The sequence below is a fragment of the Podarcis vaucheri genome (assembly GCF_965113315.1).
Source record: "Podarcis vaucheri genome assembly, chromosome: 4".
Lineage (NCBI taxonomy): Eukaryota > Metazoa > Chordata > Lepidosauria > Squamata > Lacertidae > Podarcis > Podarcis vaucheri.
In genome coordinates, this window is record NC_138762.1 from 9,643,945 (window position 1) to 9,657,149 (window position 13,205).

General features: G+C 47.3%; 1 protein-coding gene and 1 long non-coding RNA gene across 3 annotated transcripts in view; both read left to right on the forward strand.

The window, feature by feature from the left end:
• The window catches only part of GDPD5 (glycerophosphodiester phosphodiesterase domain containing 5), a 156,327-nt gene that overhangs the window by 121,921 nt on the left and 21,201 nt on the right, over nucleotides 1–13,205 (forward strand). For both annotated transcript variants that reach the window (XM_082219350.1, XM_082219351.1), the window contains exons 8-11: nucleotides 3,324–3,469; nucleotides 9,630–9,712; nucleotides 10,504–10,654; nucleotides 11,558–11,776. In XM_082219350.1, the coding sequence (XP_082075476.1) occupies nucleotides 3,324–3,469; nucleotides 9,630–9,712; nucleotides 10,504–10,654; nucleotides 11,558–11,776 (599 nt within the window). The remainder of the gene's footprint in view (nucleotides 1–3,323; nucleotides 3,470–9,629; nucleotides 9,713–10,503; nucleotides 10,655–11,557; nucleotides 11,777–13,205) is intronic.
• LOC309530682 overlaps nucleotides 1–13,205 on the forward strand; it is a 127,617-nt gene that overhangs the window by 60,015 nt on the left and 54,397 nt on the right. The gene's annotated exons all lie outside the window — the stretch shown is intronic.

The window sequence follows — 13,205 nt, forward strand, 5'->3', positions numbered from 1 at the left end:
ACTTGGGGCTTGAACCCTGGTTGGCGGATCCTGGTTAAAGCTAACCATAGTTTACTGTTCTCCTTCTTGCAGAAATGAACTTGACCATGGTTAGCATTGAGGGATGTGGTGGGGCTTAACTTGGGGCTTGAACCCTGATTGGTGGATCCTGGTTAAAGCTAACCATGGTTTACTGTTCTTCCTGCAGACAAGAACTTCACCATGGTTAGCATTAAGATGGGATGGGGTGGGGCTCAACTTGGGGCTTGAACCCTGGTTGGCGGATCCTGGTGAAAGCTAACCATAGTTCATAGTGCTCCTTATTGCAGAAGTGGCTACACTGTGGTTAGCGCTGAGACAGAATGGGAGAATTTGTGGAGGGAAGGAAAGTCTGGGAGCCTGCAGCTTGCACCCAGCTGGCTAGTAATTGTGGTTTGACAGGAGAAAGCAAGGCGCAATCCCAGGTCGGGAAATGACATGACCTGCTCACACAGAGATTAGAGCAAAGTGGGAGTACCCAGACTGTGTGCATTGGCACGTTGCATAAGCCAAGTTTTATGGCTTAGTGCAAACACGACCTTCTTGTTTATTTTATCATAGCTTTCCCTCTATTGTTGTGAAGCTAAATTCAGTGCTTTTGTAAGACAAACACAGACCTGAATGGTCCTTCAAAATACTGCTCAGCAGGTGGAGTCTTTGCATGCCATGGCTCCCTAGCACACCTGTACACCTGGATTTACCTGTGTGTTTAGGGATGAGAATTGTCTGCCTTCCACTCAGACAGTGCTCCCCCCCAAAAAAAAAATGTTTAGGGGTGCTCTCATTTTGACTAAAGAAAACCACCATTTTATAGTTCAAATTGGGGAAAATAAATACAGTGGAGGGACGCGGGTGGCTCTGTGGGTTAAACCACAGAGCCTAGGACTTGCCGATCAGAAGGTCGGCGGTTCAAATCCCCGTGACAGGGTGAGCTCCTGTTGCTTGGTCCCAGCTCCTGCCAACCTAGCAGTTCGAAAGCACGTCAAAGTGCATGTAGATAAATAGGTACCGCTCTGGCAGGAAGGTAAACGGCGTTTCTGTGCGCTGCTCTGGTTTGCCAGAAGCAGTGTAGTCATGCTGGCCACATGACCCAGAAGCGGTACGCCGGCTCCCTTGGCAAATAAAGCGAGATAAGCACCGCAACCCCAGAGTCGGCCACGACTGGACTTAATGGTCAGGGGTACCTTTACCTAATACAGTAAAAGTACAAAGATTCACAAAATGTTTAGGGGTATGCGTACCCCTGCGTCCCACCCCCCAGAAAAAAGCCCTGCACTCAGAGATCTGACTTCTAAAGGTGCTGGCGAGGAGGGAGGCTGAACCTTGGAGAAGGAATTAATGATTTTCAACAAGTCAATTCCCTAAAAAGGCTACTTGGATGATACTATTCTGAGAGTGAGAGAGAGAGTGATTTGATTGATTCTATTCCTATGCTGCTTTTCATTCAAACGCATCTCAAAGTAGCTTACAAACAATAAATAACACTAACAGAACAGAACATCAGCAATCCCAGAACAAATAGCTCAGTTAGTAGAGCATAGCTCAACATCAAAAAAACGAAGATCATGGCCACTGGTCCCATCACCTCCTGGCAAATAGAAGGTGAAGAAATGGAGGCAGTGAGAGATTTTACTTTCTTGGGCTCCATGATGACTGCAGATGGTAACAGCAGTCACAAAATTAAAAGACGCCTGCTTCTTGGGAGAAACGCAATGACAAACCTAGACAGCATCTTAAAAAGCAGAGACATCACCTTGTCAACAAAGGCCCGTATAGTTAAAGCTATGGTTTTCCCAGTAGTGATGTATGGAAGTGAGAGCTGGACCATAAAGATGGCTGATCGCCGAAGAATTGATGCTTCTGAATTATGGTGCTGGAGGAGACTCTTGTGAGTCCCATGGACTGCAAGAAGATCAAACCGATCCATTCTGAAGGAAATCAGCCCTGAGTGTTCACTGGAAGGACAGATCCTGAAGCTGAGGCTCCAAGACTTTGGCCACCTCGTGAGAAGAGAAGACTCCCTGGAAAAGACCCTGATGTTGGGAAAGATGGAGGACACAAGGAGAAGGGGACGACAGAGGACGAGATGGTGGGACAGTGTTCTCGAAGCTACCAGCATGAGTTTGACCAAACTGTGGGAGGGAGTGGAAGACAGGAGTGCCTGGCGTGCTCTGGTCCAGGGGGTCACGAAGAGTCGGACACAACTAAACAACTAAACAACAACAACAAGACTCTTGATCTCAGGCTCATGCGTTCGAGTCCCACAGTGGGCTAAAAATTCCTGGAAGTTAGATTAAATGACCCTCCTTCCATCTCTACAGTTCTGTGATTCTATGGCATGTAGCATAAGTCGTATAAAATAATTAACAAACCATCAATAAAACCACTACAATTTGTAGAACGTTATTAACGAAAATACGCTAAACATCGCAGTCGCAGCAAAAATTATGTTATATGATGAACAAATCAATACGGCACTTACAATCTATAAAACAATATTAACAGCATTAGCAAAATAGCAACTAAGAAAAATAAGCAAAGTGAGTGAAAGAGTCAGCAAAGTGTTTCTGGTTCTTATGGAGCTGGAAAAGTGTTTGTTTTGCATAGGCACAGCCTCAGGGTACAGACATGCAACAGACGTTTTGGACTGTGTTGGTTGTACAGTGGCAACTTGGTTCTCAAACGCCTTGGCACTCGAGCAACTTGGAACCCAAACACTGCAAACCTGGAAGTAAGTGTTCCGGTTTGTGAACTTTTTTCGGAATCCGAACGTGCTCCTTTTTGAGTGTTATGCTTCCGTTTTGAGTGCCACCCTTCCGTTTTAAGTGTTACACTGAGGTCTGTCTGTTTTTGCTATTTATTTTGCATTTTTGTGGCTCTTTTTATTGTTTTTGTGACTGTGTGGAACCCGGTTCAGCTCCTGATTGATTGATGGTGTGACAGCAGTACATTGTTTATTGCTTTCATTTTATGGGTCAACAGTTTCGTTAGATAGTGAAATCCAGGTTCAATTGCTGTTTCAGGGGTTGTTCTTAAAAGTTTGGAACGGATTAATCCGTTTTGCATTACTCTCTATGGGAAAGCGTGCCTTGTTTTCGGAACGGACTTCCAGAACGGATTAAGTTTGAGAACCAAAGAACCACTGTAGTATTCCAAAATAGCTGGAGGGCACCAGAATGGGGAAGGCTGCTCTGTGGACTTCCTGAATGTCTTGGGAACAGCCTCTCCTCCCTCCTTTTCCTGGATCCCTGTTCACCATCCCCCCCCCCTCTGTCTGTCTCTCATCTGTTTGCCTCTTCCTGCAGCCTCCCAGTTGCTGACGTTTGGAGCCTACTTTGCGGTGGTACTGGCCTTGTACCTCGTTCCACTCACGGTCTATTCCCCTTGCATCATGGAGAAGAAGGACCTTGGGCCCAAGCCTGCCATTATTGGACACCGGGGAGCGCCAATGGTAGGATCCCCTTCTTATGACTCCCCCGCCCGTCATCTATTTTTTAAAAAAATATAAATTACCGGTAGTCTCCACCCCCATTGTTCTACCCGGACACTGAGGTCCAGTGCCGAGGGCCTTCTGGAGTTGGACCTCAGCTGAACAATGGGAGTGGAGACTGTTAAGTTGTGGGTGAACATATCAGACGACACAGCGATTCTTCAAACGGCTCTTGTTTATTCACAGGCCAGGACAGAACTGAACTAAAGGGCTCAGTCAGCCTGCTTATATAGAGCTCCAGTACCACGTTACTGTAACAACTTTCTAAAACTATCCAATCACTGAACGTCGCTTTCAATCCTTCATTTGCATAACTATCTACAGTATCCTCCTGCTGGCCCAGGGTGAGAACTTCAGTACATAACAGAGACGCTCCTTCGTAGGAGATGCTTCTGAATGCAATTGCAGGAGAGGAGAGTTGCTCACGTGCCTCTCCTGCCAGCATCAGTCAAGCGGTTCAGTAAAGGAAGGCAAAATGTGTTTGCCTGTGCTCTGTTAGACAGCTGGAACATAGTGATAGAAGACCCTCTCTCAAACACATATCACCTCCTAGCCTTACAGAAAATAAACCTTTTTTTTAAATGTCTGGTCCAGCTTCTGGAATCCTTCCTCCTAGCCAAGAGTGTTTACTTTTGAACCTCGTGGTTGTCTTAATGCCCTCTGCCCAAGGCTTTCTGTTAAGAGCAGCTAATTCGCACACTAATACTTGTTGATCTTTGGCTCAGAATGAACATATGTTCCGCGAAGAGGAATTTGTTTTGGCAGCTGTTGCTGTGCCAGGAAGGAGTCGACGGCCTAATTAAAAATCTAAAGATGTCTCATTCCCCAGAATAGAGGGTATGTGTGCTGGAGAGAGATGTTTTTCTTCCACCTTGAAGGTAAAGATGAAAAAGGCTCAAAAGTAAACGAGGGGACATGAATCTGGCGTAATAGGATCGCCCCCTTTAGGATCCAAAAATCTTCATTCGTTAGGTCAAGATGTCTTTTGCAGAGAGAAGGCAAAATAAAAGCTGAGAGCCAGGATAAGAGAGGCAGCTTCTAGGCAGTGATTGGAGCTTTGATAAATTCTAATAATAATACTAATATGAATCAAACAGGTAACAGCAAATTTGTTGTCATTTAGTCTTGTCCGACTCTTCGTGACCCCCTGGACCAGAGCACGCCAGGCACTCCTGTCTTCCACTGCCTCCTGCAGTTTGGTCAAACTCATGCTGGTAGCTTCGACAACACTGTCCAACCAACTCGTCCTCTGTTGTCCCCTTCTCCTTGTGCCCTCCATCTTTCCCAACATCAGGGTCTTTTCCAGCGAGTCTTCTCTTCTCATGAGGTGGCCACAGTATTGGAGCTTCAGCTTCAGGATCTGTCTTTCCAGTGAGCACTCAGGGCTGATTTCATCAGAATGGATAGGTTTGATCTTCTTGCAGTCCATGGGACTCTCAAGAGTCTCCTCCAGCACCATAATTCAAAAGCATCCATTCTTTGGCAATCAGCCTTCTATATGGTCCAGCTCTCACTTCCATACATCACTACTGGGAAAACCATAGCTTTTACTATACGGACCTTTGTTGGCAAGGTGATGTCTCTGCTTTTTAAAACACTGTCTAGATTTGTCATTGCTTTTCTCCCAAGAAGCAGGCGTCTTTTAATTTCGTGACTGCTGTCACCATCTGCAGTGATCATGGAGCCCAAGAAAGTAAAATCTCTCACTGCCTCCATTTCTTCCCCTTATATTTGCCAGGAGGTGATGGGCCCAGTGGCCATGATCTTGGTTTTTTTGATGTTGAGCTTCAGACCATATTTTGTGCTCTCCTCTTTCACCCTCAATAAAAGGTTCTTTAATTCCTCCTCACTTTCTGCCATCAAGGTTGTGTCATCTGCATATCTGAGGTTGTTGATATTTCTTCCAGCAATCTTAATTCCGGCTTGGGATTCATCCAGCCCAGCCTTTTGCAGTGATTGTAGCTTTGATAAGCAACAACAACAATAATAACAATAATAATAATATGAATCAAACAGGTAACAGCAAATTTAGGATGTGCAATTAAAAGTGGATCAGGTGCACTTGCAGGGAAATAATATTTCCTTTGGTCTTTCCTGAATCTTCCAACCTTCAGCTTCGTTGGATTTCACCGAGTTAAAATCCTAGAGTTGGAAGGGACCCTAAGGGTCATCTGCAATGCAGGAATCTTTAGCCCAACGTGGGGTTTGAACCCACAACCCGGAGATTCAGAGCCTCATGTTCTCTACTGACTGAGCTGTCTGCTACGAGGGCAAGAGGAAAAATCCTTTTCTCTACCTCTGCGCATAATTCCCATCCCATCTCCGCTTCCTCACCTTTTTCTCTAGAGGAATTACGGTTTCCGGGACTGAAATGGGTGCTAATTCATAAGTTGTTCTTCAGTGTAGCCGCGCTTCTTCTCAGCGGGTTGGAAGGTCTCTGCCGCCCCTCTGATCCATAATTTAACAGACGGTTTGGTCTTCCTTTTAAACACTGCAAATCTCTTCCTTCCGGAATCGAGGTTTTTAAGAGCTCCTTTAAACCAGAAAGGACAATCCCCAGGTTTCAAAGCCTTTCTCATCCTTTGTTTTATCTTTTTTGTAGAATCCTCTTCCTTTGCAGTGGATTAAAAGGCTCGTTTCCTGCTTAGGCAAGTCGCTCCTATTTTAGCTTCTTCCCCAATTTGACCTTTAGATCGGATTTTGTATTTTTTCAAAATAAAAAAGGTCCAATATTAAATGTCACTCTTGAATCTTTTAACGTGAGGGGAAGCAAGTTGGAAACATCATTGTTCCAGAGATGTATTTTTCCTGTGGGTCATAACTAGCAGGCTCATGATGATGATGATGATGATTTTAACACCTACTTAATACAGTGCTTCAAACTGACAAATGCTATTGCGCCCTCCTGAAAGGTGAATGCCAATACAATCTGAGGGTATTTCTTTGGCGATCCCTCGTAGCTGAGTAAGATTGTCTTCCATAAACATGGTTCTAACAGGGAGTCCGTAAATGACTGTGGAGGCCAATTCTGGATCCACACATCCTTCCACAGTGGGGACATTGGTTTCCAGGCGGGAGTTGATCATGGTGAGGGTTTCCCAAGCATGCCTTCCTCTTAGCACATTTCTCCCTTGCGTCCTGAGTTCGAGCGTCTTCAAAGTCCACAACACCTTTGGTAAAGGCTGTTCTCCAACTGGAGCGCTCTCAGGCCACTGTTTCCCAATTGTTGGTGTTTATACTGTCTTTTTTGAGAGAGTCTTGAAACCTCTTTTGTTGACCACCAGCATGACGCTTTCCATTTTTAATTCGGAATAGTTGCTTTGGAAGATGATCATCAGGCATCCGAACAACATGACCAGTCCAACGAAGTACAGTGGTACCTCGGGTTACATACGTTTCAGGTTACAGACTCCGCTAACCCAGAAATAGTACCTCAGGTTAAGAACTTTGCTTAAGGATGAGAACAGAAATCGTGCTCCGGCGGCAGCAGGAGGCCCCATTAGCTAAAGTGGTGCTTCAGGTTAAGAACAGTTTCAGCTTATGAATGGACCTCCAGAACAAATTAAGTACTTAACCCGAGGTACCACTGTATTATCAGATAAGATAAGGTACCAGATTTTTTTCCAATGAATCCCTGGACAATTTAAATACATACATACATACATACATACATACATACATACATACTACATTCGGGACATTGATGATGCAGCGATGGCGGTGGCAGTGGGGCAGCTGCCGCCTTGACCCCACGTTTCCCCTTCTCCGAGGAGGGCTGAGAGCGGTGGCAGCAAGGCTTGGGCAGCGCGATGCCCCCCTTCCCATTGGAGCAGCCCCAATCCCATTCCTACTTGCGTGCAAGCAGGAGGGGGCGGGGATCCCTCAGCTGAGAAGGGAGGCTTCCCCTTGCCTAACAACTGAGAGATCCCCGCCCCACTCCTGCTTGCACGCACGTGGGAGTGGGGAGGCTGCTCTGATAGGCAGCATGAAGCCTCCCTTCACAGCTGAGTTGCTGGGCTCAGAGAAGGTGGAGGCAGCCCGGATGTTCGAACCCCTGCGCTACCATCATATGGGGACTTCCGAGCAGCTCCTGAAGCCAGCCAGAGCCAACTCCTCCGGGCCATAGCTGTCAACCGTCCCTTATTTGGCGGGAAAGTCCCTTATCCCAGCGCTGTGTCCCGTTGCTGTCCCTTATTGATGATGTCCCTTAAATTTCCCGGGTTTCAAAGGAAGCAGCTCCTCTCCCTCCCTCCCTGCCGGCCAGGGAGGAGGGAGGCTCCAACTGTGTTGCTTGGCTGCGTTGCTCACCCAATAAGGAGTCTAAGAACGACTGGGGGGTGGAGCTTGCATGCCTTGTGCCGATCAAATCGGCCGCATTGCCTGGGGACTCGCCTTTGCTCAGCGCTTCCCAGCGAAGAGGTGACGGTGGTTTCCCTTGCTGCATCCCCTTTGCCGCGTTGCTGTGCTGTGGGAACCACTGCTTGAGGCTTCGTTTGGCTGCTGGTTGACTAAAATCCCTTATTTTGGCTGCTGGTCCCTTATTTTCGAGGCTGCTGGTCCCTTATTTTCAAATCTGTAAATTGACAGCTATGCTCCGGGCTGCTGAGACTGCCACTGCTGCGTTTCCCGGGGACATTAGATGAAATCCGGGGACATTAATTTGTCCGGGGACTAATTCGCAAATCCGGGGACTGTCCCTGGGAAACCGGGACGTCTGTAACCCTATGCTGCCAAATGGCAGGGAAAACAGAAATGCCTTTCCTAGGCACCTAAATGTTGGTGCCAAGGCTCATCTATCTGTGGAGAGCAGTCCACAGTCGTGGAGCCACCACCCAGAAGACCCTGTCCTGTGTTGTCACTCTCCATGCTTCTCATGAAAGCGGATACACAGAGAAGGGTCTCTGATGATGGGTTCAGGGTCTGGGTAGGTTCCTGCACAGAGTCCCAAAGGTATTGACGTCCCAAGTCTCATCGCGCTTCATATATTTAGACCAGCACTTCAAATTGAGCCTGGAAATTAATCTCTAGCTGGGACGGGATAGAATTTTACCTGATCGGACCTCCTGCTTCTAGTCCACAGACCGGCTCCAGAATTCTGCAGCGGCTGCTGTTTTTCAGCCAATTGATTGCCATCTTATTAACTGATAATAATAAAGATAATGGTAATAATACTACCTAATAATTACTTATTTTTATCTAAACAATTTATCTACCGCTCAACCGCGGTTGTCTGTAGGCAGCGTGAAACAAATGCAACGTGGAAAAATTAGTTAAAGTGAGCTGGGAGCCAGTGTGGTGTAGTGGTTAAGAGCAGTGGACTCGTAATCTGGTGAACCGGGTTCGCTTCCCCGCTCCTCCACCTGCAGCTGCTGGGTGACCGTGGGCCAGTCACACTTCTTTGAAGTCTCTCAGCCCCACTCACTTCACAGAGTGTTTGTTGTGGGGGAGGAAGGGAAAGGAGAATGTTAGCTGCTTTGAGACTCCTTCAGGTAGTGATAAAGCGGGATATCAAATCCAAACTCCTCCTCCTCCTCCTCTTCTTCTTCTTCTTCTTCTTCTTCTTCTAGTCAGACTTCAATGATGCGTCTTCCTGTTAATCATTTGTTCATCCCCTTACTTCACTGTAATTTCTGCATCACTTTCCTAACAGCAAAAAGTTCATTTTTTAAAATAAAAACAAGCAGGTTTATTGTATGAGTCGACAGAGCACTTTAATCCACTTTAATTTTGCAGACCTCTGTTTCCTTCCGTAAAAGAGTGTCCGTCTAGGGGGTACCCACAACATTCCCGCAAAGCACCCTTTTATAGAAATATTTGTGCTATGTTCTTGAAGGTTCCATTAATATATTTTTTTTTCTGGTGGCCTCCATCTGTTTCCAGCGGCAAAACACCCAACGGACTCTGCCCCATCTTTTGATCTCCTCAAATTAATCTCCTCCGTATTCTAGAGATTATCATTTGGCGGCCCAATCCCTTTCTGTGTCCGATGCTATTTTAAACATGTTTGGATAGTCGATGCTGGCATTTTAACTGACTGCTCTATCTCTTGTACGCTGTCCGGTTTGGCAGCTTGCTTAGATGAATAAATGATATTGTTTGTTCATCTTTCTCTCCTTCCCAGATGGCACCTGAAAACACTCTGATGTCCTTCCAGAAAGCGGTGGAGCAGAAACTCTACGGAGTGCAGGCAGATGTGGTCATAAGGCAAGTGCCTCTCTCTGCTCTCAGGTGCAGAGTTGAATTGTAGAGTTGGAAGGGAGACCAGGGGTCATCTAGTCTGACCCCCTGCAAAGCAGGAATCTCAGCTAAGGAATCCCTTGCCACGCTAGTTTCTTTTACAAGTCTCCTGCCCTTGTTCACATTTCTGGGCTTGGAGGTGTGCAGTTTGCCATATTTGTCCAGGCCGAGTGGGCAAGTGAGGATGCTTTTAAGCACGGGGTTGTGGAATTGGGGAACTGGTACCTTTTTCCGAGCACAATTCAAAGTTTTGGTGCTGATCTTGAAAGCCTTAAACGGCCTCAAAGGCCCAGTAGACCTGAAGGAGCGTCTCCACACCCGTCATTCAGCCCGGACACTGAGGTCCAGCTCTGAGGGCCTTCTGGCAGTTCCCTCCCTGCGAGAAGCCAAGTTACAGGGAACCAGACAGAGGGCCTTCTCGGTAGTGGCGCCCTCCCTGTGGAACGTCCTCCCACCAGATGTCAAAGAGAACAACAAGTACCAGACTTTTAGAAGACATCTGAAGGCAGCCCTGTTTAGGGAAGCTTTTAATGTCTGATGCATTACTGTATTTTAATATTTTGTTGGAAGCTGCCCAGAGTGGCTGGGGAAGCCCAGCCAGATGGGCGGGGTATAAATAAAAAATTATTTTACTGGATAACCCTTGGGTGTTCCTTACAGCTCCGTGAGTCTACATGGAACAGTGGATGCATTCTGCATCGGTCGAGCGCTGCCTTGCAAATGTAAAGAGAGACTCTTTTTCTCTTTCCGTTGCACAGCTACGACGGGGTGCCTTTCCTCATGCATGACAAGACGCTACGGAGGACGACAGATGTGGAGGCCATCTTCCCAGAGAGGGCCTACACACATTCTTCCATGTTCAACTGGACTGACCTGGAGATGCTGAATGCCGGCGAATGGTTCCTCAAGGTATGTAGCCGAGTCTAGAGGGTGGGGTGGGTCTCCCCTGCCCTTGCTTGCTTGCTTGCTTGCTTTATTCATTCATTCATTCAATCAATCAATCAATGGTGGTTGAAGCATTAGAGGGCAAGGCTCTGCTTCCCAAATTGGCCTTTCCAAACCAGCCTGGTTGTCTCCTTCTACACGATGGATGCTTTTGAGAACAGAACGAAGCACCCCATTAATCAGCTTGAAAGACAGAGAGTGATCTTGAAAACGCCCTTGCGTTTTGGAGGAAGGTTTCCCCTTCATCCCTTCTCCTCTTTCTCCTCCTCGCTTTCAAGAAAGCTTGTGATGTGCAAAGCATTTTTTTGCTGCCTCCCAAGATTCTTTACAAGATGTTTTGTCAGGGGGGCTGAGGGAAAAGAAAATAATAATAATAATAATTTATTATTTATACCCCACCCATCTGGCTGGGCCTCCCCAGCCACTCTGGGCGGCTTCCATAAAAACCAAAAATACAGTAAAATATCACACGTTAAAAACTTCCCTGAACAGGGCTGCCTTAAGATGTCTTCTGAATGTCAGGTAGTTGTTTATCGCTTTGACATCTGCTGGAAGGGCGTTCCACAGGGCGGGCGCCACTACCGAGAAGGCCCTCTGCCTGGTTCCCTGTAGCTTTGCTTCTCGCAATGAGGGAACCGCCAGAAAAGTTTGCAGAAATGACTTAACGTGTCTCGTTGGTTTTCCGGAACAGGCTTTTACGTTGTGCAAAAGCTCAAATGAAATCCGGAAATCGACGGCCAGGGAATAAGCTGCCGCGCGGATGTAGCCTAAAAGATGGCTTCCTCAACAACAACAAAAAGAAAAATGTTGGCTTCCAGAGTGATAACATTGAACGCTGGTCTCTCTTTTTGCTCCCCCTTCCCTCAGAACGATCCCTTCTGGACCGCCCAGTCGCTCTCTAGTTCCGACTTTGTCCGAGCCGCCAACCAGTCCGTCTGCAAGCTGGCCGAGATGCTGGAGGTGGTCAAGGGCAATGCCACCGTCCTCTTAAACTTCCAGAGCTTGCCCCGGGACCACCCTTACTACGGCGCTTTCATCAACATCACCCTGGAAACGGTCCTCGACTCGGGCATCCCTCAGCAGGCTGTGAGTTCCACGTCACTTTTGTAGGTAGATGCTGAATAATGTTTGTGGGGGCTTCTGCTTCGGTCGGAGAAGCAGAAACTAGAGGCGGGCTTGGGAGAGGTTCATGGGCAAAACAAGCTTTTGGGGGGGTCGCTGTAGCTTTCCGGAGGCTGAGCGAGAAACGTCCCCCCAAAACCTGCCCCCTGCTCCCCACAAAATGCACCTTGCTCATTGCTGCTTGCTTACGTCCTGAGTATTGCGGGGGGTGGGGGTGGACTAGATGTTCCTTGGGGATCCCTCCTGATTCTATGAACTTCCTTTCTGATGTGCCTTGCCTTCTCATTGGCTGCATGGTCCTAGCCAATCAGGCAGCACGTAGTCATGGTCATCAATTGGCGAGGGTGAATGCAGACTTTCCTTGCCCTCCCTTGGAATGGCCTGGTTGCTGAGGATTAATAATAATAATAATAATAATAATAATAATAATAATAATAATAATAATTTATTTATACCCTGCCCATCTGGCCGGGCCTCCCCAGCCACTCTGGGCGGCTTCCAATGGGATATTAAAAATACGATAAAATATCAAACATTAAAAGCTTCCCTGGACAGGGCTGCTTTCAGATGTCAGGTACAGTGGTACCTCAGGTTACAGACGCTTCAGGTTACAGACTCCGCTAACCCAGAAATAGTACCTCGGGTTAAGAACTTTGCTTCAGGATGAGAACAGAAATTGTGCTTCAGTGGCGCGGCAGCAGTAGGAGGCCCCATTAGCTAAAGTGGTGCTTCAGTTTAAGAACAGTTTCAGGTTAAGAATGGACCTCTGGAATGAATTAAGTTCATAACCCGAGGTACCACTATAGTTGTTTATTTCCTTGACATCTGGTGGGAGGGCAGTCCACAGTTTGTTGTTGGTGCCATTGTCAAATCATTCCAGAGATGTTTCTCCTGCGGAGATCTTCCCTCATCCCGGAGCAGCTGTCTTCTGAGTGACAGCCCGCCACTGATTATAGTGTCCCCAGTTCAAGACCCAAACCATTTCGTGAAGGTCCATTCAATGTGGGACATCTCTTCCTGATCTCTTCAACCTGCGATATCCGGGCAGCTGGGAGGCATCTGCCTAGAGCAGTGGTTTGGGCGGTGACATTTCCATGTGTCCTGAGATCCTGGCGCTGTGGTCTAAACCACTGAGCCTCTTGGGCTTGCCGATTGGAAGGTCAGCGGTTCGAATCCCCACAACGGGGTGAGCTCCTGTTGCTCTGTCCCAGCTCCTGCCAACCTAGCAGTTCGAAAGCACACCGATGCAAGTAGATAAATAGGTACCGCTCCGGCGGGAACGTAAACAGCATTTCCGTGTGCTCTGGTTTCCATCATGGTGTCCCATTGTGCCAGAAGCAGTTTAGCCCTGCTGGCCACATGACCCAGAAAGCTATCAGTGGACAAACGCTAT